The sequence below is a fragment of the Pipra filicauda genome, unplaced genomic scaffold, assembly GCF_003945595.2.
Source record: "Pipra filicauda isolate LSUMZ 115617 unplaced genomic scaffold, ASM394559v2 scaffold28_size6257848_pilon, whole genome shotgun sequence".
Taxonomy (NCBI): domain Eukaryota; kingdom Metazoa; phylum Chordata; class Aves; order Passeriformes; family Pipridae; genus Pipra; species Pipra filicauda.
In genome coordinates this window covers 970594-998061 of record NW_024104409.1, presented here as the reverse complement: position 1 = coordinate 998061, position 27468 = coordinate 970594, and the positions used below count along the sequence as shown (strand labels likewise).

Sequence of the window (27468 nt, the reverse complement as noted above, 5' to 3'; positions counted from 1 at the left end):
CGGGCCCGGCTGGGCCCGCCCACTTCCGCGCGGGAGCGTTGGGGGCGGGGGAGGGGGCGGTGGGAGCGGCAGCGTGCGCGAGCCGGGCCGCGGGCGGGCGGGCGGTAAGTGCCACCGCGGGCACGCGGGGGGGGCGGGGCGGAGCGGGGAGGGGAGGGGAGGGAAGGGAAGGGAGTGCGCGAGACTCGGCGCCTCCTGAGTGCTGGTCACCCCCCCTCCGTCCCCGCAGTGCCAAGGAGTGGGCCCTGCCGGGTCTCGCGCAGAGCCGGGACGGGGGGGCCGTGGGGCGACAGCAGGTTTAGGGTGAGTATCGGGAAAAAACACTTTATTGTGAGGGCGGTGAGGCCCTGTCACAGGTTGCCCAGAGAAGCTGTGTGTGCCCATCCCTGGAAGTGTTCAAGACCAGGTTGAATGGAGCTCTGAGCAGCCCGGTCTAGTGGAAGGTGTCCCTGCCCATGGCAGGGGTTTGGAACGAGGTGACCACAAGTGAAAGGTGTTCAGAAGGGCAGATTTGCTTGGTTTTGCTCCTCGCAAAGGCTGGGTGTGTTTGTGCTGTAATGATTTTGGGGGGAGTGGGGGGGGACGCGTGTGGGTCGTGCCCAGCCATCCCATCCCACCCCTAACCCTAACTGTTCCATCTCCAGCTGGGCTTCTTTCCCCACAAAGCGGAAACGGGGGGCACGGTGAGTGTCGGGGAGCTGATATGTCATTTCCTTCTGTCTTCCTGCTTCCGCAGATCCATCTCTTCGCTGCTCTGCGGGGAAGAGGACAGCGGAGCTGGAGCTGGGGCGGTGGGTTTCTTTGGCGTGCTGGAAGTCAGGACACTTGGGTTCTTTTCCTTTCCCCTCTGTGGATATGCCACGTGACATTCTGTGCCTTAGTTTTCTCCCATGTAAAATGCGTGTATTTACGTGCAAGGATGCTTTCAGAATTGAGCCTGGAGAGGAAATACTTAGACAAACTGGTGATGTTTCAGCAGGATGTATTTGGAAGTGGCACAAGTGTGCTCTTGCCAACAATGTCCTTGTCCTTTTTTACTTTCTGTTTCCTTTCCCAGTATCTTACCTTTTGTCACAATTGCAAAAGCAAAACCAACCCCAACAGCCTTACTTCGAGGAAATGGCACAGGTACAGGGGAAGCAGCCAGGTGTGACTGTTCCTTTCTGTCAGCTGCATCTCTGTCTTCTGACTGGAGGGCAGTCCAACTCATATAGGTGAATTGGTCCCCTTGGGTTCCCACAGCCTGCTCCTGTGACAATGGAAGTGGAAACGGAGGGTTGCAGAAGGACTTTGTGACAGCAAGGGATTGACTATAAACAGGAGATGAAAATCCAACGTTGATAAGTGGGATATGATGTGTCAGAGTAGTAACTGTAATGCTGATGTCCTCTGCACTATCTGATACCACTTCAGAAAGAGATCTGGGGAACTGTAGTACGTAGTTGTTGCAAAACCACAATTCTAGGCCTGATATTGGGTGCAGGAATAGTCAATTAACTGTAGGTCTGGTCACATTCAAAGGATCCAGTCGGGTTCACGAAGAGTGTGGCTTATTAAATGTAATATATGAGGTTCTTTTGAGTTGTCCGAGATATACGTGTGTTATTGAAGAATAGCTGTATAAAACACTAACAACACAATTGCAATCACAACTTAATGTTCTGGGTGAAAACATAGGGAGATTTAGGTTGGACATCAGGAAGAATTTCTTCACAGAAAGAGTGATTAGATATTAGAATGTGCTGCCCAGGGAGGTGGTGGAGTCATCATTCTTGGAGGTGCTTAAGAAGAGATTGGACATAGCACTCGGTGCCATGGTCTAGTTGACAAGGTGGTGGTTGGTCATAGGTTGGACTCGGTGATCTCAGAGGTCTTTTCCAACCTAATTGATCGTGTGATTCTGTGACTTCATGTAGCCAAGTACACAAGTCTCACTGAAAGGTATCCCTTCTGGGGAGGGTGAGGAGGACAAACCTTTTGATCTGTCCCTACAATTTCCATGTCAAATTCTCATGTTCCCAGTTTGGTATGAATTGGGGTACTTTTATACCTTATTCACCATTACTGTACAACGTGCTGTGGCTGGGACTGTCGTCCAGTGTTCCATTCTTTGTGGTCGCATTGCATGGAGTACTCAGGAGGTGTAGTTGGTAGCAGTCTTGGTAAGCAAGTGGAAGAACGAGACCACGTGGCTCCCGCCCCTCCTCACATTCGTCCCTGATGCTTGGCAGCACAAACTACCGGCCCTCCATCTGGTTTCCATGTCTGCTCTCATCACTGTGGACCTCATCGCGTGTTGAGCTTTGCATTTGCTTCGCTGCTTTGAGCTTCCAGCAATAGTTTTATGAAAGTGTCAGCTCTTTGCTCAGAAGCAGTCTAAAATGTGATTGGAATATTAACAATTATTAAGAAAAGGGTACAGAGTGACTTTGTGACTTTGTACTGTAAATGGTAGCCCACCCTTTTGAAGATGGCTTGCTCCTCTTGGAGCAAGCAAGAGTAGAGAAGGGATTGAGAAGTGACGGAGCTGATCAAAGATGCAGACCAGCTTCTGGACAAGGAACAGATTCCTCAACTTGAACAAGACACAGTAGGAGAAATAAGAATTTTGCTGTCATGAGTGCGAGTGGAAGAGCGGACTAAGGAACAAGGATTTCCTGCCTTTTTGGACAGATCTTGGGGTTCCACTGGAATCTGTGAGCAGCTAACTTAAGCCCTGCAAAAGCAAGATATTGTTTAGGTGAAATATAGTTAAATTGTGAAACTGGAACCCTGCCTTTAGCCTCCCCCTTCTTGCATGGGAGCACTCAGCCAGATCCATTGCCCTGTTTAGCTCCATGTCCTATTCTGGGCAGTACTCCATAGCAGAAAGCTAGGGAAGAGGAAGGAACTGAAGCAAGGCTCCTGTGGGGGTGTCATGGGTTTGCGTGGCCAGGTTTTGGTAGCGGGAGGTGGTTTCAGGTGTGGCTTCTGTGAGAAGCTGCCAGAAACTTCCCCCATATCAGACATAGACAATGCCAACCAACTCCAGGATGGACCTGCCACTGGCCAAGGCTGAGGCAATCAGGAGTGATAGTGATGCCTCTGTGATAACATATTTAAGAAGGGGAAAAAAATTATCGGGCAGATGTAATTGTGGTCAGAGAAGAGTGGAGTAAGAATATTATAGAGGATATAGTAGAAAACTATATGTGTGTGTGTGTGTGTGTGTGTGTGTGTGTGTGTGTATGTATGAGAGGATAGCAGAAAACTCTGCAGACACCAAGCTCAGTGGAGAAGGAGGGGGAGGTGCTCCAGACACCAGAGCAGAGATTCCCCTGCAGCCCCCCATGCAGAACATGGTGAAGCAGCTGTGTCCCTGCAGCCCATGGAGGACCATGGGGATGCAGAGAATCACCTGCAGTCCCTGGAGGAGACCCACACTGGAGCAGGTGGATGCCTGAAAAGAAGGCTGTGAACCCGTGGGAAACCCATGCTGAAGCAGGCCCCTTGCAGGGACCTGCAGACCCATGGAGAGAGGAGCCCACACTGGAGCAAGTTTCCTGGTGTAGCACTTGTGATCCTGGGGGAGAGCCACGCTGGAGCAGACTGTGCCCAAAGGACTGCACCCCATGGAAAAGTGACCCACATTGCAACTGTTTGTGGAGAACTGTCGCCCGTGGGATGGACTCACGCTGGAGGAGTTTATGGAGGACTGTCTCCTGTGGAAGGGATCCCATGTTGGAGCAGGAGAAAGACTTCTCTCCCTTAGCAGTGGCAGAAACATGTGATGAACTGACTGTAACCCCAATTCCCCATCTCCCTGTGCCACTGGGGGAGGAGGTAGAGCTTGGGAAGGAGGGAGGGGAGGGGGGAAGGTGTTTTTAAGATTTATTTTATTTTTCATTATCCTGCTCTGATTTTATTAGTAATAAATTCAGTTAATATCCCCAAGTTGAGTCTGTTTTGCCTGTGATATTATTTGGTGAGTGATCTCTCCTGAGTCTGTAAGAACACCAGGGTCTGTAGACTCCATCTTTAGCCTCTTCCTCACTAAGTTCCTAGAGCTGGTTCCTCTGACTGGGCCTGACAGGGCCTATGTATCTGCATCAATTCCAGGTATTAGCTTGCCACAGAGAACTTTTCGTGCATTCTAGACCTAGTTCATTCTAGAATGAACTCCAGTTCATTCTCCTTTTAAATTTCTTTCTGTCTGTTTTCTATTCTGTTTCTAATATTTCTATATATTTCTGTTTGTTTCTATCATATTTATTTAATGCTGAAGTTCTGAGACTGTTGTGATGGTCACTGTATAGATGGATATTGGAAATCAGTCCCTATCCTGCCCTGCTTATAAGAGGTAGAAGGATGGAGGGGAAATCCCCCCTAGATGTCTGTGAAGGTAAAGTGGCTTGTTGTGATGAAGTAAATTCTCAGTAGCGTGAGCTAGAGGGGAGAAAACATATAAAAAATCTCCTTCTGCTCTGGTGCAATTCTCACTTGGGACTACCCAGTCTGTTTTATGCAAGGGAGATGGGAACTAATGAAAACAGTTTGTTGAAAGCCAGATAAAAGTTGCAAGATTTGGTGGACTATGAGATTTTGTACTTGGACCTTACTACCTTTCCCTCACTAGAATAATTTAACTTCAGATTTTCTTATTTCTTGAAAGTAAATGCAGATTTTCTTCCCCTTGTCATACAGGACTTTGTGCTGTCAGAGGTGGCGTCTCCAGCAAAGGACAGTGGAGTATCACACTTAGTAGGAGTGGGAAGTTGTTGAAGATTTCTGCGGTGGACTTGCACAAAAAAACGCAAAGTAAAACTTCTGCTACTGATGTTGTGGTGTGGTGCTCTAAACTACTGATGGGGGATATGTGTGAAGGCTCGTCCAGATGCCTGTAGACTGTTTTTGTGAAATAAGTAGATGGCCTCAAAGTTTTGCAGCTGCTGGAGGAAAAGAGAGACTGTGTGAAGAACAACAATTAAGACTAGAGTGGATATGGCCAGAAAAAGAGAACAGCTGTGCCTGGAGCAAATCCCAGGGCATAGAGAAAATTCTGTCACTCCTGTTAGCGCTTCACCTCTTTGAGAGAGAATGTTCAAATCTCTCGTTTCTGATTCTGTCTTCTGCTCCCTTTTACTTACAGGCCCTTCCATGCTTCTTTGCTACATCTTTCTTACAGTAAGAAATTAGTGTTTCTTCCTTGTTTTCTGTGAACTCCTGGAATGCACTGTAGATGTTTGGGGACAGGTGATTTTCTCTCCTCTGTTGACTTGCAGACCCACATGTGGCAGAAGCACCTTAAGAAAAGCACTGCTATGAGTGATTGACCTCCTCCAAGTAGAAGGAGTTTCACTCCTTAGGGTGTGACTTGCTGGGCTGCTCTTGGGTCCTGTTGTTGGGGCAGGTATTGCCAAGCAAGCTTGAAAACTTGTGTTGTCCCTTATGACTTGTTAGTGACTTTCCAAGAAGAGAGAAACCACTTTTCCTCCTGCTCCAACAGTTGGAGCTCCTGCGAGCTGATTTCCATCCCACTGCTGTCCCAAGAGTGGGCTTTGCCTATTCTACTGGTAGTTGTTGCTGGAGGAGCAAAACACCAAGCTTCAGGAGATGTAAGAGAAGGAGCAGTTAGAGGACAAGTGCTAGCAAGCTCTGCTTTTCTGTGTCCTACTTGGCATATGGTGGTTACATCAACTGCTTTGTGTTTTGTCCCAGTTTTTTCCTGCTCTAGGTGCTTTCTGGATAATGGCGAAGATGGTGAGAAGAACATGTGCATTTTGTTCAGAAGGGGCGGCTGGTTCTGTAATGTATGTTGCCAAAGAGAGCGATATTGCAGCTCATCAGGATTGTCTGGTGAGTGGCTTTTAGTCGGTCAGTACCTAAGACCAGTGGAGAAGAAGGGATAAGGGGGAAATTTCCACTGCTTTTTTTGTTCTTGACTTTACAGTGGTATCTGATTTGAAAGGCTGGTTACTCAAACCAGCAAGTTTATATTAGATTGAAAAGCTATGAAAAGCAACAGGGCTTGGCCAGGATTTTGGAGTGGGAGAGGCCATGGCTGCACAGCTGGACATGTTGATTTTTGGTGTTTTCATGTGTGTCTGTAGCTGATCAGTGATTCTAGGCACACGTACAGTCTACTAGTAGTAATAGGTCTTCTCGAGACACTAAGTTGGATAAGAAGGAAGTTCTTATCTACACATAGGAAATTGTGTACTCACTGAAACCTTTGCAGGAAAGTATTCACTTGATACATGAAGGTAAAAAAACTTCCCAGTCTGTGCCTTATTTAAAATAAGAAGTAAAAATATCAGAAATTTATTATATAAAAATATCTGTGAAGCTTGAAGCGTGCTGTGATCCTAGAATGCATTTACTTTTCTTGCTGTCAGAATGCCTCCCCTTTATTCTGGAATCTTGATGGAACTGGTTCTTGGTGTGCAGAATCAAGTACAGATGCTGTATTCTCCCTTCAGGAGAGGGAGAATATAGCTGAGGGTCATTTAGTGCAGGAAATGTCTGCTGTTAGAACAGTTTTCTGGCTTTTGCTGTTCCAGCCTTCTTATTCTCACAGTTTTTATGTGTACATCTTTATTTTTCAGCTACCTTTTTTGGTTGGTTAGTTCTTTTTGTCACAGAATATTTCAGAAACATTTGATACCTCTTTTACAGTGTTACTTAGATGTTTTGTTTGAAACAGGTTTTATTAGGGCTTTAATGTTGCTCCAGTGTTGAAACTTCTTCCTCGCTTTTCTCTCTCCCTTCTTCTTTCTCTCTTGCCAGCAACTCTACTCATTTCTTTGCCTTAGACTTATCTGTGCTGTTTGAGTTTCTTGCAGTTAGCTATCACCTTCTGAGCAGACAGGCTGTGCCTGCCAGTTGATGAAAGTTGATGCCTTTGTTTGGAATTAGCTATATACAGTTGTTAGGAAATAGTTGTCAAGAACTTCCCCTTCCTCACTCATCGTCATGGCTCAGCAGTTCTGTGGGAATTAAAGTGGCCCAAGTGTACATGTATATATTTTTTGTGGATTTCTCCCAGGCTTTGTACAATGTTCCTATGTTTTTCATGCAGTCAACTCTTGTCAGCATTGGGCTGTATGGAAATCTTATCAGAGAGAAATATTGCATCCAGCTATAAGTCTGAACAACTGAGCACATAACAAGATGTTCAAGGTGTGGATGTCTGTTGGCTTCTCCTCCTTACTCTGGGCAGGCTAGAATTCCACATTTTTTTCATTCATGTTCCTTAATAAGTTTCTTACCTCATTATCTTTTCTTAGTTCACTTTCATGTCATGTGAAATCTCCTGTGTAGAAGAGGAGCTTCCTCTGACTGCACAGCTCCTTATTTAGCATAGGTGAAACCTATTAAAAACCCAGAGGAAAATTAACCTCCTTAGGTAGGGCAAGTGCAAGAAGAAAAGATGCGCTCTTTGTCTCTTTTCTGCACTGGTGACTGAGTCACTCTTATTTCTTAATATTGTCCCTTTTGTCTTTAGTTATTTTCCTCAGGATTTGTGGAATCTGAAGAGTATAACCCAGAAAATCTGGATATAAGGTTTGATGTGGCATCAGTGTTGAAAGAGCTCAGGAGAGGAAAGCGGCTGGTAAGGAGTTTGTTTCCGAATGTGCAGTTAGTCCAGTCTCATAGTACTGAAGGTTATCTGGCCTGTTCTGTGCTTTAAAAAAAATACATAAAAATACCTAGTCTTTCTGATCTACTAAGATTAGGAAAATTACAGATTTGATGTTAGAATCACTGGCATTATATTCGGTGAAATTTAGTTCATTCTGTATTAAAATGCAGGTGTTTGTTTGTTTGTTTCTGGCCTCTAAGTCCTTAGTCAAAGTTTCCTAAGACTTTGGTGAAGGACTAAGCCAGTGCCTGAAACAAAAGCATGCAATCCATAAGTGTAAAGGGAAGCACCTTCTGTGTTTAGCAGAACAAAGGTCATTTGTATGAGGGTTTTTTTGTAATTGGCTTTGTCTTCAGCTGCTCTCCTCCCCTACATCCTGAGTGGAACTCTTTTCCTTATGAAGTTATCCTAGAAAACATAAGTACAAACACTAATACTCACTGGTCTTGAAGTAATTTGGGGAAGTTACCCAGTGCCCTCACGTTTGCATCATCTTACAAATGTATCTGTACAAAGCAGAGGTAAAGGTAGCAAAAAGGTGGCTGAAATTATGACCAGGATGGGAGTTTGCAGGAGTGAGCTTGCCTAATGAATTACACAAAAGTGACTTGCAATGAAATATTGGACTTTCCCGCAGAGGATGGTATTTGCCTTACATGGCAAGATTTTCAGTAGCCGCCTGTGACGTTTACGTGCTACACCCCATCCTGTTCTAGGTGTGCAACTTCTGCCGCAAGAAAGGAGCCACTGTGGGCTGTGAGGAGAGAGCCTGCCGCAGGAGCTACCACTACTACTGCGCGCTCTGCGACGACGCTGCCATAGAAACCGACCAAGTGAAGGGGGTCTACCGGTATTTACCCAAGTGTTTTCTGACTTAAGCGCTGTCAGCATTTTTATGGTGGTGATGGTGGTGTCGGGAAGAGAGGCTTAAAAATCACGTGGTTTTTAACGGTTTTTTTAGAAAAGGAGGTGTTTTCTTCTCTCTTAAAGGGATGCTTGATCCTCCGTTTGCAAGCACTGGGGGAAACATTTTTCTTTCACATGAAAACTTCACAGCAGTGGGAGGGAATCTATTTAGTGTTTGAACCTGTAACATACCTGAAAGTTCACTAGGCCAAAACTGAGGCAGTCAGTCCCTACTGACTACCTTGCTAGTCTTCAAGGACCAAGATTTTTATTATTAATATCATGGAAATACTCTATTTTTTTTTGTTCAGAAGCTCCAGTAAATGCAGTCTGAGCATGGAGTAGGCTACAGTACTTCTAGGTCTGTTCACATTAGGCAAATTCTGGTAATTTTCCCTCCCTATGCTAGCAGAGAACTTTGATTCCCACCAAGGACCTTGTATTTCAAGTACACTACTAGCATTAACACAACTAAATAGATTCTAAGTAAAGTTTCTGTCCTGATCATGCTAGTTCTCGTGTCCACTGCCCTTGGGCTGCCTGCGTTGCCATTAACAAACGGAACAAGTTGTTTGGAGGATGCACATGAAGCGGTTGAGAAATTGGGACTTCAGGGACCTTTTGAAATGCTGGAGTTGTGGTAAAGTCTAAGGTGCATAAAACCCCTGATGTTCGTTTCTGTGCAAAACCAGAGGGATCACAGGCCAGGTTAGCCTTAGATTAGTCTGAGGGATCATCTGATCACTGTTTGTTTCAAAAAACGATGGACTACTGCAGTCCTTAGTAGCAGTGGAAGATGGGTCCTTTTGTATCAAAACACTTGCACTCTTGGCTGCTTCACGAGGGCTGTCAGTCTAAAATGCAAGGCAGTAAGCCCAGCTGTATAGGGAAGATGGTATGTTTCGTTTATGCTTGTAAAGTCTTTGGAAGTCTGCCAAGCTCATGAAGGAGTATAGCTGGGAAGATGGAAACTTCCTGTGATCACAGAATAAATGGCTTTCATTATATGTATTTAGAAAGGATAACTTGGGCTCAAGAAGACTGACCTTCTCAAGATGCTGAAAAATAAGTGGAACTGTCTAGATAGAAACTGGTAAAGCAGTGGTTGAATATATAGTTTGATGTGATGGGTGTTTGAGCTTGGAGGTTTGGAAGAGAGACCCTTAAAAATGTCACTGTGAGACTAGTTGTGTGTTCTACATAGATATAATATGGGAAACTAGACTATAGCAACCTGTATTGAAGGGATGGGAAAGGACTGGATTAGAAAAAGATGGTGAGGCAGGCTTCAAGGATTTGAACCTAAAGATTTTTTGCATGGTATCAATGGCAAAAATTGTATCTAGCCTGAAATTATTGGAGAGTGGACTTGAAAAACAGTGAATGTGACATACTAAAAAGCACATCAAGGGAGAGAATTCCTTTGAGAGAGATGGAGCTGGTGTTTTTAAATTCTGAGTTGCCATTGTTGTGATGATGAGCATATCAAAACAAATAGAGCAGCAGCAAAAAGAGAAGGCATACAGTGCTGTGGAAGTGGGCAGTAAGAGTACAGGTGGGGAAATAAGTAGATTTGTTATGTTGTCTTGCAAAAATGATAGTAGGGAAGTGCTTCCAAATAAAGTGGCCTGAGTAGTAAAATATATTGTCTGTTCTTTATAAGATATTCTTGTGCTTAGGAGGGTTGTTTCTAACTGGGAAAGACTGGAATTGAAGGGAGGGAAAGAAATAAAAGCAATCTTCAGAGGGCAATATTGGAAATTCAAGGCTGTAAATAAGGTGTCGCCATTACTTAGCTTTCTGATTGAGTTGTTAGGCATACCTAAATCTGATTTTTTTGTGCATAAAATTACATTTCATGCAGAAAAGCATGAAAAGTCCATTTCAAGGAAATGGACTGCATTTCTAAGGGCAGTGCTTCTATTTTTGTTAAAATAAGAGTGACAGTAATTAGAAAATGTCCTAGTAAATGCAGTTCCCTTTAAAAACTGCTTCCAAGGACTTGAGCAGTAGGCTTGGCAAATAGATTTGTAAGGAAGAGTTCAACTAAATCATGCTCTTTATAAGGCATTTTTGCTTAAGAAGTGAATTGGGATCCTTCTGTAAGAAAGGCATATTATAAAAGCTGGTTCATGTTCTCTGCGCATTATTGTAACCAGAAGATAAGGAATATTTCCAGTTATATTTGTTGCATTTTGCCTCTTCCAAGGAATTCACATTGCTCTCCTAGAACCAGTGAAAATATTCTCATCTTGCATACTACTAAAGCCTTTGAGGAATGGATTGAGCAGCTTTAAGCTACTGGATCTCAAACAGGGTGCCCTACTTCCTTAGGATTTGGGAACCACCTTGTCAGCACAGGCAGTGGGGAGGGGAGGGGCACAGAGGTCTCTGTAACAGTTGAATTATTGCATGGACACAGTTTGCGTGTACAAGACTGAATCATTTATTAATTAAAACTTTCGTTATGTATAGGGTTTGTGGAAGGAGGGACGGACATTCCATTCATAGCTGGAATTAAAGGTCCAGGAAACCCAGGGAGATGCTTCTCATCAAATAGATAGGCAGGCATTTCTTTATCACAATTTACAATGATAGATGGGGCAAAACAAAGTCACGAAGAGATTTACCACAGTCTACAAGTGTGCTTGCTTATCTTGCTTTTGTTTAGATCCCAAGGCTTCTTGCTAAGATCTCTTCTTATCTCTACTGTGTCATAAAGAACTTACATTCCAACAGATCTCCAAGCAAGTCACTGGTGCTGTATGTGGTGGTGCTGTGCAGCTCTGCCGGCACATGGAGCAGGGCTTGTCAATTCAAGCTGGCTGGTGAGCAGGTGTGGCAGGAGAGGTTCCTGGCCTGATGGTGCAGGGCGAGGGAGCGGAATGTTAGTTCTGCGGTATTTCACCTTGGCAGCATTAACCTCGTTTCAATAAGAGTTGCCTCTGACACAGTGGTCACCACACCAGATGAAGTGTGTCTGACGTGGGATTTGAACAGTGGGCGGGTCCAGGCAGAGTGGGCTGATGGAACTGGTCATTCAAGGCTTCGGTGTTGAGAGTCCAGTGAGGCTCTAAAAGTAGAGATACAAGCTTGTGCATGGCCTGTGACTTCATAGCAGGTGCCTTCTTAGGTGGGTAATGCTGAACAAAAATTCTTATAATTCTTTTTAAGTGTCTTTCAGTTTATGTTTAATGAAAAGAGGGGGAAATAACTGTTAAAATCAGTCAGCATAACTCTGTTTACAATTTATTAATACTTTTTCTCTTTTTCTTAAAATTGAACTTAAATTTTAGAGTGTTCTGCCCAAAACATGACCCAAGCAATAGGACCAGTCACTATGGTGAGTTTCTTTAACACCTTCATTGATTTCATTTGTTCTAAAAGTTTGCATCCTACAGTCAGTAATTCATTTGAACAAAATAAATGTTACTCCACCTTCATATTGAGTGGTGGATTTCCAATCTTACAGGAGTGGTTTGGTTGAGATCCACATGGATGCACAAAAATCAAGAAGGTCTTTTGAAGTATGTTTAAATTTAATTGAAGAATGTTTAAATTTAATCTTCCCTAAATCTCCCTCAAAACTGACTTAAACCACCATGGACCTGATCCTTTTTGGAATTATTCTGACTCTGTTCCGGCAGGTAGGCCCAGGCAGCTTGTAAAGTCCACGTGAGACAGGAGAGCCACGCACAAGTTTGCACTTGATTAGCAAAGAGAGGCTGTTACAGAAGAGGTCACCTTGACATTTTATCTGTAGTTATGTTCAAACATTCACTTTTGCATCTTCTGTATTCACTGCAGTACTTTCTAAAATAGAGCCTTTCATTCTGAAGGATTCCAAAGAACTTTTTCAGTGTAACAAAAGGGTTATACAACCTGTTCAAGGATTGCTTCCTATGCTACAGAAATGCAGCTTAATTTGGCAGTCTTGATCCTTGCTGATTCAGAGGTAGTTGGAAATCTCACTGAATTAACCAGCCAAAGCTGGACTTTATCAATCTAATGCATGCAACCCTGCTCAAAGTGAAGTGGGTCCTAGACTGGCCTTTGCTCTGAAGTGAAGCTCAGTTGGACTGTTAGCATTCATAGAATCATAGAATCCTAGAATCAGCTGGGTTGGAAGGGACCTCCGAGATCATCAAGTCCAACCCTTGATCCACTACCGCTGTGGTTACTAGACCATGGCACTAAGTGCCACATCCAATCTCATCTTAAAAACCTCCAGGAACAGAGAATCCACCATTTCCCTGGGCAGCCCATTCCAATGCCTGATTACCCTCTCTGTAAAGAATTTCTTCCTAATATCTAACCTAAACCTCCCCTGGCAAAGCTTAAGACCATGCCCTCTTGTCTTACTGATAGCTTCCTGGGAGAAGAGACCAACCCCCACCTGGCTACAACCTCCTTTCAGGTAGTTGTAGACAGTGATGAGGTCTCTCCTGAGCCTCCTCTTCTCCAGGCTGAACAACCCCAGCTCCCTCAGCCTCTCCTCACAGGACTTGTGCTCGAGTCCCTTCACCAGCCTCATTGCTCTTCTCTGGACCTGCTCCAGCACCTCAATGTCCTTTCTGAACTGAGGGGCCCAGAACTGGACACAATACTCCAGGTGTGGCCTCACCAGTGCTGAGTACAAGGGAAGAATCATTTCCCTGGTCCTGCTGGTCACACTGTTCCTGATATAGGCCAGGATGCCATTGGCCTTCTTGGCCACCTGGGCACACTGCTGGCTCATGATCAGCTTCCTGTCGACCCAGACTCCCAGGTCCTTTTCTGCCTGGCTGCTCTCCAGCCACTCTGTCCCCAGCCTGTAGGGCTGCATGGGGTTGTTGTGGCCAAAGTGCAGGACCCGGCACTTGGCCTTGTTGAACCTCATCCCGTTGGAATCATCTCAACTCTCCAGCCTGTCCAGGTCCCTCTGCAGAGCCCTCCTGCCTTCCAGCTGATCGACTTAGTGCCATCTGCAAATTTCTAATGGTGGACTCAATCCCCTCATCTAAATCATCAATAAAGATATTAAATAGAACTGGGCCCAACGCTGATCCCTGGGGAACACCACTAGTGACCGGCCGCCAACTGGATGCAGCACCGTTCACCACCACTCTCTGGGCCCGTCCCTCCAGCCAGTTCCTAACCCAGCAGAGAGTGCCCCTGTCCAAGTCTGGGCTGCCAGCTTTTTCAGGAATATGCTGTGGAAGGCAGTGTCAAAGGCTTTGCTGAAGTCCAGGTAGACACATCCACAGCCTTCCCCTCATCCCCCAGGTATGTCACCTGATCATAAAAGGAGATCAAGTTGGTCAGACAGGACCTGCCCTTCCTAAACCTGTGCTGGCTGGGTCTGATCCCTTGTCCATCCTGTAGGTGCTGTGTGATTGCACTTAGATCACTTATGTGATCTGCTCCATAACCTTGCCAGGCACTGAGGTCAGGCTGACAGGCCTGTAGTTTCCCGGGTCCTCCTTCCAGCCCTTTTTATGGATTGACATGACATTCACCAACTTCCAATCATCTGGGACCTCCCCAGTGAGCCAGGACTGTTGGTAAATGATGAAGAGCAGCTTGGTGAGTTCTTCTGCCAGCTCCCTCATCACCCTTGGGTGGATCCCATCTGGTCCCACAGACTTGTGAGGATCCAAGTGGCTCAGTGGGTCACTAACTGTTTCCTCCTGGATTACAGGGGGCTATTCAGATTCTTATCTCTTTCTACAAGCTCCAGAAGCCACCTGTCCTCAGGACAACCTGTCTTACTGTTGAAAACTGAGGTAAAGAAGGTGTTAAATACCTCAGCCTTTTCCTCATCTTTGATAACTATATTTCCACCCATGTCCAATAAAGAATGGAGGTTTTCCTTGCCCCTCTTATTGTATCTGTAGAAGGACTTCTTGTTATCCTTCACAGAAGTGGCAAGATTAAGTTCAAGTTGTGCCTTTGTCTCTCTAGTTTTCTTTCTACATGACCTAACTATATTCCTAAACTCTTCCTGAGTAGCCAGCCCTTTTTTCCATAGTCAGTAGGCTCTCTTCTTTACCCTAATTTCCTTCAAAATCTCCCTTTTCAGCCAGACCGGTCATCTTCCCTGCCGGCTTGCCTTTTGGCACACTGGGACAGGCTTCTCCTGTGCTTTCAAGACTTCCTTCTTGAAGCATGTCCATCCCTCCTGGACCCCCTTGTTTTCAAGGGTTGTTTCCCAGGGTACACTCTGAACTAGTCTTCTGAGTAGGCCAAAATCTGCCCTCTGGAAGTCCAGTGTAGAGGTTTTATTGATGGCCCTCCTTGCATCCCTGAGCATTGAAAACTCTATTATTTCGTGGTCACTGTGCCCCAGACATCCACCGACCACCACATCTCCCACCAGCCCCTCTCTGTTTGTGAACAGAAGATCTAGCAGGGCCTCATCCCTGGTAGGCTCATTTACCAGCTGGAACAGGAAATTATCCTCAATGTGCTCTAGGAATCTCCTAGACTGCCTCTTCTCTGCTGTGTGGAGTTCCCAGCAGACATCCAGCAGGTTAAAGTCACCCACGAGAACAAGGGCTGGCAATTTTTGATACATCTGCCAGCTGCTTGCAGAATAATTCATCACCCTCATCATCCTGATTGGGTGGTCTGTAGCAGACTCCCACCAGGATGTCAGCCTTGTTGGCCTTCCCCCTGATTCTGATCCACAGGCACTCAACCTTGTTGTTACTGACTTCAAGTTCCACAGAGTCAAGAGACTCTCTAACATATGGAGCCACCCCTCCACCTCTCCTACCTTGTCTGTCCCTTCTGAAGAGCTTGTAGCCACCCATGGCAGCACGCCAGTCATGCGAGTCATCCCACCACATTTCCGTGATGGCGACTACATCACAGCTTTCCTGCTGCACGATGGCTTCCAGCTCCTCTTGTTTGTTACCCATGCTGTGTGCATTGGTGTACATGCACTTCAGCTGGGCTGCTGATTTCACCCTTAACTCGGGCTTTCCACCCTTATGCTCCTCTCTGGAGAGCCTGGTTTCAATCCCTTCCCCCTTCAAACCTAGTTTAAAGCCCTCCTGATCAGCCCTGCCAACTTATGGCCTAGAGTCCTTTTGCCCTTCCTAGATAAATGAAGCCCATCTGATTTGAGGAGACTAGGTACCATGGAATTTGCCCTATGGTCAAAAAAACCAATAAGATGAGTTTTCCTAGTCCTCTCCTCGTTCATCCCTGCTACTGCAGGAACTGAGGCAAACACCACCTGTGCTCCTGTCCCATTAACTAATCGACCCAGCGCCTTGAAATCCTTTTTAATTGCCCTGGTACTTCTTCCATTAATATCATTAATGTCTTTGTGTTGTCAAATGTTGCACAATGTATGACGTATTCCCTGAGAACAGAGTTTTCTCCTAGAGTTCTTCCAGAGGCACCTAATTTGGAGACCCTCTGAGGGCTAAATGGATTCTGTTGGCAGTGTCTGCCCTACCTCCTAAATCACCTTCTCCCACCTGTCTGATAGAGTAGCTGTTCCCCAAGCCAAAGGTCTCTTGCTTGTAAGCAGCTCTCAGATGCACACGTGGCACTTGGAATAGCTGGGGGAATCAGCTGGTGAATCAGCTGAAGTAGCAGGTGCTCTGTCTGGGCCATCTGAGCAGGCAGGGGATGCCTGTGATGAGGTGTTTGCAGGTCTGCATAGGGCAGTGAGGGAGACAGGCTGGGGTGGAAGTGCTCTGGCTGCATGGTAGTTCTGACTTTCAGGATCCAACTTGGATGAAGTAACTCAGCTGTTCCTCTGGGGCAAGCAGAGCCAGCACTGGGCTGTGTGGGAGCACAAGCTGCCTCTCCAGGCCTGTTTTCCCCAGTAGTTTCAAGAAAATAGGGTCAAGGAACATCCCCTTGTTCTTTGTTGAGACAATGTTCTTGTGCTGAATTGTTGGGGCTCTGCTGTTTAATTAAGCAGATAAGATGCCTTAGGGGCCAAGAACTCTCCTTGCAGCTCTACACAGGGAGAGGACAGCTCCACATGGGAGGGCAGTTTGGGCTTGGAAACAGGCTCCAACGTCTGTTTAACTGGAAATGTTAGATGTGGAGAGTAAAGGCTGACAGAGAGCAGCAGGTGCTGTGCAGGGCGGGAGAGGTTGGGCTACTCTTTGGGCTGTGTTCTTCTTGTTGTATAAGGTGTCCTCATGGCAAATATCAGGGAGAGTTTAGAAAATCCCATCACATGTCAAAGATGTCATGCAAGGAACACTTTGTATCTACACCCATGTCTCCTGGACACAAATTAGGCCATGCAACTTTATTTTGGATCAAGTCAGAGACTATGATTTCCTTTCATGCTGTGAAAAATGCAAATGTACGGCATCAGTACCCAAAGCCCAAACTTGTTTCAACAGCCTCCTCATACAATGACTCCTCATTCCTTTTGACAGGATGACTTCTAACAGGAAAGACCTTACTAAAGTGCTGTCCAGAGGTTCTGGACTTAAATACAGAAGGCAGCATATAACCCCACTGCACTTAAAACTCTCAGGTTTTGTTGGGTGGTTGAACTCTTCTCAGGATTTCTCTGCTCCTGCCATTTCTTCCTTGCCACTTGCCAGAGTTATCCTTCTCTGATACTGTAGCTGTTTCCAAAAGCTGCCAGATAGGCTGTTGGCAAGAGGCTGGTGCATGCTAATGGAAAGGACACAGTGAAAGCAGATGATTTTGCAGAGATCTAATACCACATCACTAAAAACACTTTGTAGCATAAATAATATTCAACTGACAAGTCAGACTGCTTCTGGAGGTTTTCTAGGATGGTCATTAAATCAATGAAAAACCTAATGCCATTTGCATATCTTTGGGACACCTAAAATAATTCTTTATGCAGTCTTAATTTTGAGGGTGTATTAACATAAACAAGAATTGTCTAAAAAAAAAGAAGTCATCTTTTTAAATTTGCCGGAAGTTTTTACCACTAGAGGTAGTGCTGCTGCCAGGGAAAATAAGTTCACTCTGCAACAATCAAAAATCTGCTGAGTTTAAAAGGTAAAGTGATATTCTAATGCTACAGTGATTTGCACATTTCCCTAATGGTTCAGGGTTGTAATTTTTCTTGGATGGAAATAACATGCATTCCACTGAAATGTCAGGTATTTGGGGAAGCTGAAACATACTCTTGCCTTGCCACCCAAAGTGCCTCACTTGAGTAGCTTTTTGGAATAAAAAGAGTTTGAATGATGTGTAGTCATCAGTCTGAGGTTGTTGCACTTGTTTCTTTGTTGCTATTGATTCCTAGGTGCAGCTAATAAGAAGAGAAGATATACATTGACATCTCCTGCCATCACAGAAGAAATGGTAATTCTGAATTTCAGCAGTCTAAAACAGGAACCCACATCTGCTACAGCAAAGGACTTATTTAGTGAAGTATTTTGACTGTTCAGAGAAAGACTTCCTCACAGAAACAGTTTGCTTGTCCTTTACAGCTGCCTTGTTTGGATCTTGCCATTCCGTCAAACCAATACTGTTTGCATTTGAAGCCGCTTCAGGCAGAGCTGGCATTGCCCTCGTGTAATGTGGCAATTACACAACAAATGCAGTAGGACCCTCCAAACCAGGCTGACTTGGTGGCTGTGATCCTGGCATGGGCAGAAAGAGCTTCCCTTTGGGGGCTCCATTTCTTTGGAAGTACAATGCCCCTCGGGTTTGCTTAGGGCTTGACACGGCTTCCACGAAAAACTGCTTTTGATGAGTCAGTCAGTCTTTTAAACCTGCACTTGTTTGTGTGAGCACACTGTGCTCATGGTAAGCCTGGCAGACTTTCATTGCAGATCAGGCAGTTCTGGACTCTGCAGATGGCCTTCCCAAGGGTTTGAAGCTATCAAGCAAACATCCCTCTGGTTGCAGGGGGAATTGTTTTACAGGCTGTTGTTAGAAAACCTGTAAATAGAGCTTCTTTTAAGTTTTGAGGTGATTCTCTTGGCTCTACAAAAGTGTGCGTGGGAATTCTCTTTGACATTTGGAGGGGTTGGGATTTTCTCTTTCTAGAGGAATTGGTGTCCAGCTTTCCCTGGGGAAAATAGTCTGCCTTTCCCAAGTCTTGAGATTAAAGGGAGTTCATATGAGGGGATGTGGATGATCTTTTCAGCATTTATGTAGTACTGTCAGAAGGGTTGGTTATTTTTCTCTAAGAATTTCTCAGCTGGTATTATAACTGAGATTTGTTTGACCAGTTACTCACAGTATTGCTCTGTTTCTGGTCTTCTCCCATGCTAGTGATCTTGGAAATCAATACAAACACTGCAAATAAAAAGGTGAGGGGTTCCAGGATTTATCACTGTGGGATAAATTGTTTACCACTGTGTAAGCAATGCACGTTTACACTGGTGGAGTTTTGGGACAGAACTGAAGAATTGTTCACAGTCCTGTGGTATGACGTGAAACAGGAGAGAATGACTGCATCCTATCCAAAGGAAAACATTCCCCTTTTCCAAATCGTTCCCAGCATTACATCAGGTTTAGGGAGCTAAACATCATCTGCCCTGGGAGTTAGCAATAGACATTTGTTAACTTTTCTGCTATTTGCAAATGAAGTGATTAAGGAGGGTGGTGTCCCAAGTGTTGGGCTTTTCTTAGTGTTTTTGCTTTTTGCTTCCATTTTAAAAATTGAATGTCTGAAGAGGAATATCGCTAGCTGTGCAGAAAAGCTGACTGTATTCACAGAAATGCAGGCTGCTTTCTATCTTTCTGGTAATGAAAACAGCAGTAAATGTTAGTATGATGTAAAAATATATTGTTTTGATTATCTTACAGAAAACAGAAGAGAAAGCAGAAGAAAACCATTTCCAAACACTAAAAAGAAAAAACAACAGGCATAAAGGTGAGACTGACTTTATAGAGCAACTAGGAGGTATTATGATCTATTATGTTGAAGTCCAGAGCTTGGAGATAGCTGGTAGCAGTGATGCTGCAAATGTACCTTTATTGTTCTCCTGAGTGACTGTCCAAGCTCTGGCATGGCAGCGGAAGTTTGATTTGCAGAATGACTGTGGAGCAAACAAATGTCTGTGGTTTGGCTGAGTGAGACTTGCCGTGTGATGTGAGCTGGTGATTCACCTGAGAATGCCCCTGTTCTGGCTGCTGTGTTCAGCTCTATGTCTCCTGCAAATGGGGGTGCCTCTGCCTGACCTCCCTCCTCTGTATGAGTGCAGCTAAATTTAAAAGGGAACCTGTCCTCTTTCACTTTAGTCTCCTTGTCCTGAGCCCCTCCTGAAGGAGAGAGGTGAGTTCAGCATGGTGGTGCTCTGGAGAGGGTTAGCTGAGGAGGTGCCGTGAGATGTGGGGGCAGCATATCTTACCTTTTGAAGCCTGGGTGTACATAGGGTGCTTAACACAATATAGCATTTTACTGCATAAATAGGATATTGCAACAGTGAAATGGACCACAGGACCCGTCCTTCAGTGCTGCGCTTTTCATGTTACCCTGAAGCTCCTGCTGCAATTGCTTGTCGGGATTCTGCTGTCACCTGGAAGTTTGGAAGGTGCTAGTGGTGATTATTCACCTCCCTGTGGATATGCTTAGTGTATGGGCATGGTATTTCAGGTGGCTGCCTAGTGCTTTTTTCTGAATTTCTACTATCACTGTAAAGAACAGGGAATCTATAAAGAATCCTGAAATACTTGTAGGGCATCACATGTAAGTGAGACGACGTTTCTTTTCTCACAAATGTCTCCAGTAAAACATAGTGTTTTTAATGGAGACTGGCAGACTTCTGTGAACTGTCCGATAGCTCTTTCCTTTTGAACAGCCCATTGCTCATTACTGAGACTTGTTGCTGACCTGCTGCTCCCAGATGAATTAAAAATAGACAGTTATTTCTCTAGCAGTCCAAATCTGACAAAGTAGGTCTATAAAATGGGCTGTAATAAACAAGTTTAATGCCTGGATCATTTGGAGTAAAAGTAGCCTTAATTATTACTAAATCCGATACTGATTCACTTCTTGCACTGTTTTCTGGTGTGGTCCTAAGAATTGGGAGAAGGACAAGCAAGACAAATCACTTGCTTTCCTGTACTGGAGAGTTCCAGGAGTCTTTAGGAATGGTACATTTAGAGTTACTGAGATATTTGCTTTTGATGAATGAAGCTAAACCTAGAGCTTAGGGAATTTTACACCCAGCATAGTGCTTACATTTGCCAGACTGCTTTTTTGTTCCCATTGAAAAGGGCTGCATGGGTAGCTGGAGGAGCCAGAGATTTGCAAAAATATTTGCTACCAGAGGGAGGTTTTTCACCAAAAAGCTTTAGTTTTAGTTTCTGAAGACAGGGAGTAAAGCCCACTTTACAGATCACTTGTATGAGTGTGTTTTTGTGTTTTAACAGTCCAGATAGACCTTGTAAGGAAATGCAAACAGGCTGGGCTTCTAGATGACATATTTGAAGAAATGCTGGACACACTTCACCTGGCACAGGAAAAACTAATGGATGACAACACTTCAGAAACAGGTATGGAGACCCATGGGGGACTCTGCTCTCAAAGCAGAAATGCGGATCTGAATGCCAGGTACTTGGCCCTGGGCCACCTTCCTGGGGATACTGTAGTGCTAAATATAATCCTGTCTTATTTCTGCAGCTGTGCAGTGGGTTGAGAATGACCTTCCCTTTTAAATGTTTAAAATTAAAATTCCAAGGAACTTTTCTCAACATTATATAAGAGCTGTCAACTGAGCATGCTCTAGTGAGACCTTCTGACTTGAATTTTTGAAGCCACCTTTTACCCACTGGCATAAACATAGGAAGGATCAGAGTGGCCTCTTCTCCCAGGCACTGAAAAAGAGAGAGGTCCTGAAGAGAACTGGAAGGTTTTATTTGGATTGTAAGTCTGTGTTGCTCTTACAGCTTCACAGAGGGACCAGCTGTCTGTTAATATCAGCACTCTCTTCTGAGTGAAAAATCTCTGAGTATGTATATTTTAAGTCTTTGACTGATTTGTTACAACTAACTGTCAGCTCTTAGTGCCTATCTGGGGTTTTCATCCGTTTATCAGCTTCTATGAAGTACATTGTTCTTGGGGAATTCCAGTTTAATGTTGCTTTGTCCACAACACCGTTAAATAAAATTTCAAACCTTCCTCTCCTATTGTCCTCTCAGTTTTACAAAGTTATGAGTAATACCTTTGCATAAAGAATGCTATTTTATGCAAAGTAACTGAAGCACATGCATGGAAAGTGAAATTTCCCACCTAGATATGTCTTCCTTCACAAGCAGCTTGTGTGTGACATGACAGGCAGCTGTTGGAAGCAGCAATGAAGTCCAGGACACATTAGAGATTCAGAGTCTGCACACGAAGGAAACCTCTTAATGGTCAGTTGAACTCTGTGAGCATTTTGTATTTTGCTTCAACAGAAGCTTCAGGTATGAAACTGAGGCATAATCTTTGGATGGTTTTTAACACTGAACAGGAATAGCTCTGTCCCACATGTCCCATGATCAGTCAGGGGAAACTGGTACGGTCAGCCTTGCCATCACACAGTCCTGACACAATGGAATGGAATATGACTTAAGTATATTGCTCTTTTTTAAATGGACTGTTCATGTGATGGTGCAGACCCAAAAAGGGAATTATTTTCTGTAGAGAACTAAAAAGAAAGTAGAATTGACAACTTGATCCTTCTTTCTCAATATAGGTTGTATGAGAAGGAAGACGTCTTAAAACCTCAAGCAATCAGTATGATGGAAAATAACTAACTACTGTTTTGTGTTACTTCTAATGTAGGGCTCTGTAAACCTTTACTCGGTAATATTAAATTATCTCTTTCCCCAGAATATGAAGAGACAGTAATGGCACTGTTTGACTGTGGACTGTTTGAAAATATACTGACAAATATTCATTCAGGTACGTGCAGAAAAGCTGTTAGAACAGTAGCAGTTGGTCTGGATTTTGGCATTGAAGCTATTCTTCTGAGAATTTTGATAAAATGATAATTTAAAATGAAAATTCCAAGGAACTTTTTTTTTTCAATATTATGTAAACTCTTGAATAAAAGCCTGCTACCTGAATCTTTAGAAGTACAGTATGCCAATTTTGCTGAAGGGGGCAGGCAACTCAGTTCCACAGCTTTAAAAGACCAAAGGGTCTCTGCCCCAGGGGAACTCCCCTCTCCTGCAGGTTATTTTGGTTCCTTCTCTGCAGCCTCTCTTCAGTAGCTTGCCTGTGTTATAGCTCTGCTGCTGCCTGACAGGTGTTCAGACTAATACCTTTAACTGAAACACAGCAGCCAAGCACTAGCAGAATTTACCCTGGGCCTGCTGGCCATTCTAACATGCTTTGAAAAACAAGATGACAATGCTCAGAGTGAAATGGAAACAAGGGCAGGAGTGGTTGCTTGGGATGACCAGTGTGGAAGGAAACTCTAGGGCTGATTTAAGCAACAAGGCTAAAACTTTTTCAGACAGGTGAGTCTCTTGCTCCAATTAACTCTTGCTCTCTCTGAGTTAGCAGCCTTGTTCTGACTTTTGCTTTAATTTATTACAGTGAAAGGGGCTTTAATTAGCTAACACTGAGGTTCAGTGTGTGAAGGCAATGTTTGCTGTTTTCCCTTCACTTGACTGAAAAAGCCAGGCTCCTCCCTTTAGTCTTCTGTTCTTGCACTTAAATCCCCTTTTCAGCAGTAGGAGTGTCTGGTTGTTGCAGTTGTCTGACACAAGGTTCTGCCAGTGTCAGACAGAATGTCTGAGGGCATTAAAACATCTCGGATCGGAATTCCTCATGGGACACAACCTTGGATTGTACTTGTTTCTTTCACAGCTGCATCAATTATTTCACTTTCTTCTCAGCTTGCAGAAAAATTTCTTGATATTGGCACCTACGTGCACACAGTCACGTGATTCTTGTGGGTACAAGTTGTCCCCTCTCCCAGTTCCCCATGATTCGGGCAGCTCAGTTCTTCCTGTACCACACAATCTTCTTTTCTGATGCCACTGTCCTCCTTTTAATTTCAAGGTCAGTAACGAAAACACACATCAAGGCTGGTTCCAAAACTGATTGAAGAGGAGCTCTTAAAATGAACCAGTGAGAAAGGAATGAAAGTGAGACTGTAGGGAGGGAAGAATATCACCAGGGTTTTTTTTTGTTTGGTTTGGGTTTTCTGTTGTTGTCACCTGCCTTACAAGCTCGATAGGGAGTCTCTGTGGTGATGTACTAAGTCAAGGAAGAAATAAAGTAAGACTAGTATAAATACTGTGTCGTCTTTGATATTTTCCTGGAGCTGATGATTTTGGGTCATCTGACATGCCTTACCTTCAATCCGTTTTTGCACTTTATTTTTTTCATTTGTTGCATTATCATGCAAACCCTGTTCTAAAGCCTTACGTGTCAGCACAGCAAGGTTCCTCTGAACTGTAACTGTTGATACTGCTATTTTAAATCCCTTTTATATGCAAGGATACACAGTTCTCTTGCAGCATGCAGCTTTACTGCAAACTTGTCTGCTTGTAAAACTTTCCATACGGGACGTGCTATCACCTCAGAAGCAGTTTCAAATTTCTAGGTTGGAGGTCCTTGTCCTCTTCTCCAAGGAAAAGTGACTTCCTTTAGTTTTGCTTTCAGTTCTGTTGTGCATCCTGCTTGGGAAGATACCTCTCCATCAGCTTCCATTTCCTCTTTGCTGGTCAGCTGTCTGTCCAGTAGCTTTTGAGCTCCTTGGTAGCATTTGTTTTTAGGGGGGGTGTAGCAGCAAATTCTGCAATTCAGTTGCACAGACAAAGGCCATGATCCTTAATTTTAAAACTGTTATGCAGTTCCTCCACTGAGAATCCACAGCACTTGTCTTACAGAAGAGCAAGGGTAGTCCTTCCAGGCCCATGTCCCTCAGGCCATTCCTGATTTTAAAGAAATACATGTTCTTTCCCTTTAGGTCATTTCCTCTATGAGGTAGAAGGCTCCTAATCTGTTTCTGCCTCCCTGTGGAAGCACTGCCATAGGCCAGTCATTCCCATCCCTGACATCCTTCTCTGGGCTATTTCTATTTCTGCCATATCCTTTTGGCAGAAGAGAAACTGAGCTGTATGTCTGAGCTGTAGGTCTTCCATCTGTAGATCACCCAAATGCTGAATACATCCTCACAGAACATTCTTAGTTGGAAGGGACCCACGAGGATCACTGAGTCCAACTCTTAAGTGAACAGCCCCTATGGGGATTGAACCTGCAACTTTGGCATTACTTAGCACCATGCTCTAACCAAGCTGTTTTGTTTACTTCTCATAATTCTTTAATTCATATCCAAATAGTCTCTAGGAGGGTTTTTTTTTTCCCGGCTTTCACTTGTATATGTCCAACTTTTTCTTCAAGTATGTGCCTGCTAGTTCTTGTGACCGCATGGGCTTGGTACCACATGGAAGTGCCATGAAAGCTGCCTGCCCCCCGCCCCTGCAGTGAAGGGGACTGTTTCCATTGTGGATTTTTCTGCTGTTGAGCTGTTAAACACTGTGAAGGGGCAGGCACAGGTTTTGGGGGGCAGCAGGGGGAAGTGCTGTCAAATACTGATGTCACCTGACTGCAGAGAGAAGGAGCCATCTGCTTCTCTTCAGTCAGAGCAAGCGTGGGGCACCATTGATCTGCTACCCAGAATTTTCCATGGGCAGCAGGCACCACCATCATTCTGGAGCCTGTTTCCAACACCCACACCCAGCTCTGGGTAATGTACTTAAAAACATGCACGTACATAATCTTCCATGTACATGCACAGACAGCAGCAGTTATGGGCTTTCTACTGCAGAGGAAGAAGCAGCAGGGAGGTGGAAGGCCAAAGGTGCTTTGCTTTTTTCTTTTTTTTTAATCAGTTAAGGTTCTATAATTCCAAATGTCATGAGATAAACATCTGGAGATAATTTCCCCACTCTACCCCTTTGGAGACATCCTCTTTCCCCCAAAAGAGAAAAAATATTTTCAGTTTGTATAAAATGTCTTTTCCTTCTTACCAGAATGTGAACTCTGACATTCTCACACACTGAGAGAATCTCATTTGTTGTTCACAGACCAACCTTGCTGCTCAGAGGTCACCAACACCTCTGTGTGTCTCGTTAACTGAACAAAGCAGGTGCTTCATTTAAAACTTGCAATTAACACTGTAAGGTTTGGTAATGCTGCTGAATACTGGCAAGGCCTGTTACCAAGATCTCACTGACTTCAATAATCTTTAACATTAGGAAAATGGAAGCAACAGAGAGAAGCAGAAATGCAGTCAGGCAGAGCTTTGCAAATAAGGTAAACACCTTGGTTAATCCCATCAGGGTACTGTCAATAACAATTCTGCCAGAACCAGAATTAAATGCTCAAGTTGTAGTTTTGAGCATAGAGCTGTTGAATGCAGTTGTCCAAATCATCTCTTTTTAGGTTTAATTGTCTCGTATGCTAAAATCTGCTAGTAAATTTACGTTAAGACTGTAATTCAGAGATGTTATCTTTAAAGATTTAAAATGCATCTTTTTCCCATAGAAATGAAATGAAATCTGAAAAGGGAATTTTTAAAGTTCATATGCCAGTTGGCACTGGGTTAGTAACTAAACTAATAATTTTTACATATGATGTGATGGTTTAAATTTAATCTCAAAACCAGCTACATTATGGATTTTGTTAGGTGGATGACAAAGTATGGGAACACTACTTTGTGCTTTCTTTGATGTATCAGTTGGGCTCTTTCTTCCAACAAATGGTCCAGCTTTTCATGAAGAGTGGTGGGTTAAAGATGTTGCTGAAGAAAGGCAGAGGAGTGTAGTTTAAACTAAGCATTTGTAGCCTCTGCAGTGTTTATGCATATGTAACATGTATTTTAAATTAAATAAATAGTTATGTATGAATAAAGGCTTTTTCATCCTTTTCTTTTTTGTAATAGGAACAGAAGAAAAAATACAAGAACTTCTAGAAAACAGAAAAAGACTGGATCACAAGATAGAGCTACTGCAGGACTTAAAAGAAGTCCTTCCTACCCCAGAGAGCACAGCCAGTACATCTAGTATGATGTCTGAATAATGCTTAAGCCTGTCTGTAATCATGTCAATATTTAGGATTTTCTAATGATAGAAACCCTAGAGCACATCTGGTTCATGTCTAAGTTAAGTTCCCGCTCCCAAGACAGGGACATAAACAAGAACTGGGTCACATACTCATTTTTATACCTCAATGGTGCAATAATTTTAAGTTCTTAAAATTTTCAAATCTTTGTCTTCAAACCTTACTGTGTAGTACTTCAGTGTTATACGCTAAATTTAGCTTTTTTAAACCCTCCAGTGAAGACTTTTTGCTCCAAGACAAGGGAACATCAGATGCAACAGAACACTTGTTAAAGTCACTTTAACTGTGGAGCCCTCTCCTGACTGTGCCATAGCTGCTGCACTGTCTGTGTCTAGACAGTGATGTTTTCAGGATCATATTGGTGCTTTGGCTTTCCAAAGAAGATAAATGAGCAGAACTTGCACTTAAGGAAGCCTTTTGAATGTTGAACAGGACTTGAATTAAAAAACCCAAGTTATTCTTGTTTGACTGGTCAGTGTGTAACTAGTTCTGCTGTAATGGCAGTGGCAATACAGTGTTTACAGGCAGACCAAAAACAGTTGGGCATTATCCTCAGAATATGTACAATGTCAAAGGGATCAAACAGTGGTCTCTGTCTTCCTTTCTCCATTACGAAAGGATCCAACTTCCCTGTGTTTTGCCTTTAAAAAGTTGTTTGAATACAGAAAAGCATTGTTTAGCTACAAAAGGTGAAGTTCACAAAATAAAACATTTTTAAAAAAAGCTATGTATGGAGTCGTGCTCACTGCCCCCCCCCCCGCTGCATAGGACGTGACCAAGGAGAGGAACAGTGTCAGGCCCTGCTGTAAACACCCCATGCCTCAGTAGGAAGCAGAGCAGCACCAGTGTTCCACTGCCCTCATGGTTTCATGAGAAGTGTAACATCCTGTTACAACAGCTGTACTCTGCCCCTGACCATTCAGAA

The 27468-nt window shown here is 44.0% G+C and overlaps 1 protein-coding gene across 5 annotated transcripts; it reads left to right on the top strand.

The window, feature by feature from the left end:
- Nucleotides 1-186: 186 nt before the first annotated feature.
- PHF11 (PHD finger protein 11) lies at nt 187-27270 on the top strand. 5 transcript variants are annotated; one of them, XM_039382898.1, is made up of 12 exons: nt 187-303; nt 737-791; nt 4684-4797; nt 5698-5835; nt 7484-7591; nt 8338-8471; nt 11824-11870; nt 17772-17830; nt 19286-19352; nt 20855-20977; nt 22296-22367; nt 26365-27270. In XM_039382898.1, the coding sequence occupies exons 4-12, from the start codon at nt 5728-5730 to the stop codon at nt 26499-26501; spliced, it is 855 nt and encodes a 284-aa protein (XP_039238832.1). In that variant the 5' UTR covers nt 187-303; nt 737-791; nt 4684-4797; nt 5698-5727; the 3' UTR covers nt 26502-27270. The 5 variants fall into 5 exon arrangements, 4 of the variants coding, with proteins under 4 accessions (XP_039238832.1, XP_039238830.1, XP_039238831.1 ...); XM_039382896.1 differs by lacking the exon at nt 737-791; XM_039382897.1 differs by lacking the exon at nt 187-303 and having other exon boundaries at nt 347-791.
- Nucleotides 27271-27468: the final 198 nt, after the last annotated feature.

What these genes read in the sequence shown, in the direction of transcription:
- PHF11 (XM_039382895.1), top strand. Translation starts at nt 5,077, where the DNA reads ATGTTCAAATCTCTCGTTTCTGATTCTGTCTTCTGCTCCCTTTTACTT. An exon ending in TCAGGAGAGGAAAGCGGCTG is followed by an intron (nt 7,592 to 8,337) that starts GTAAGGAGTTTG and finishes ATCCTGTTCTAG; the next exon opens with GTGTGCAACTTCTGCCGCAA. An exon ending in AAAAAACAACAGGCATAAAG is followed by an intron (nt 19,353 to 20,854) that starts GTGAGACTGACT and finishes GTGTTTTAACAG; the next exon opens with TCCAGATAGACCTTGTAAGG.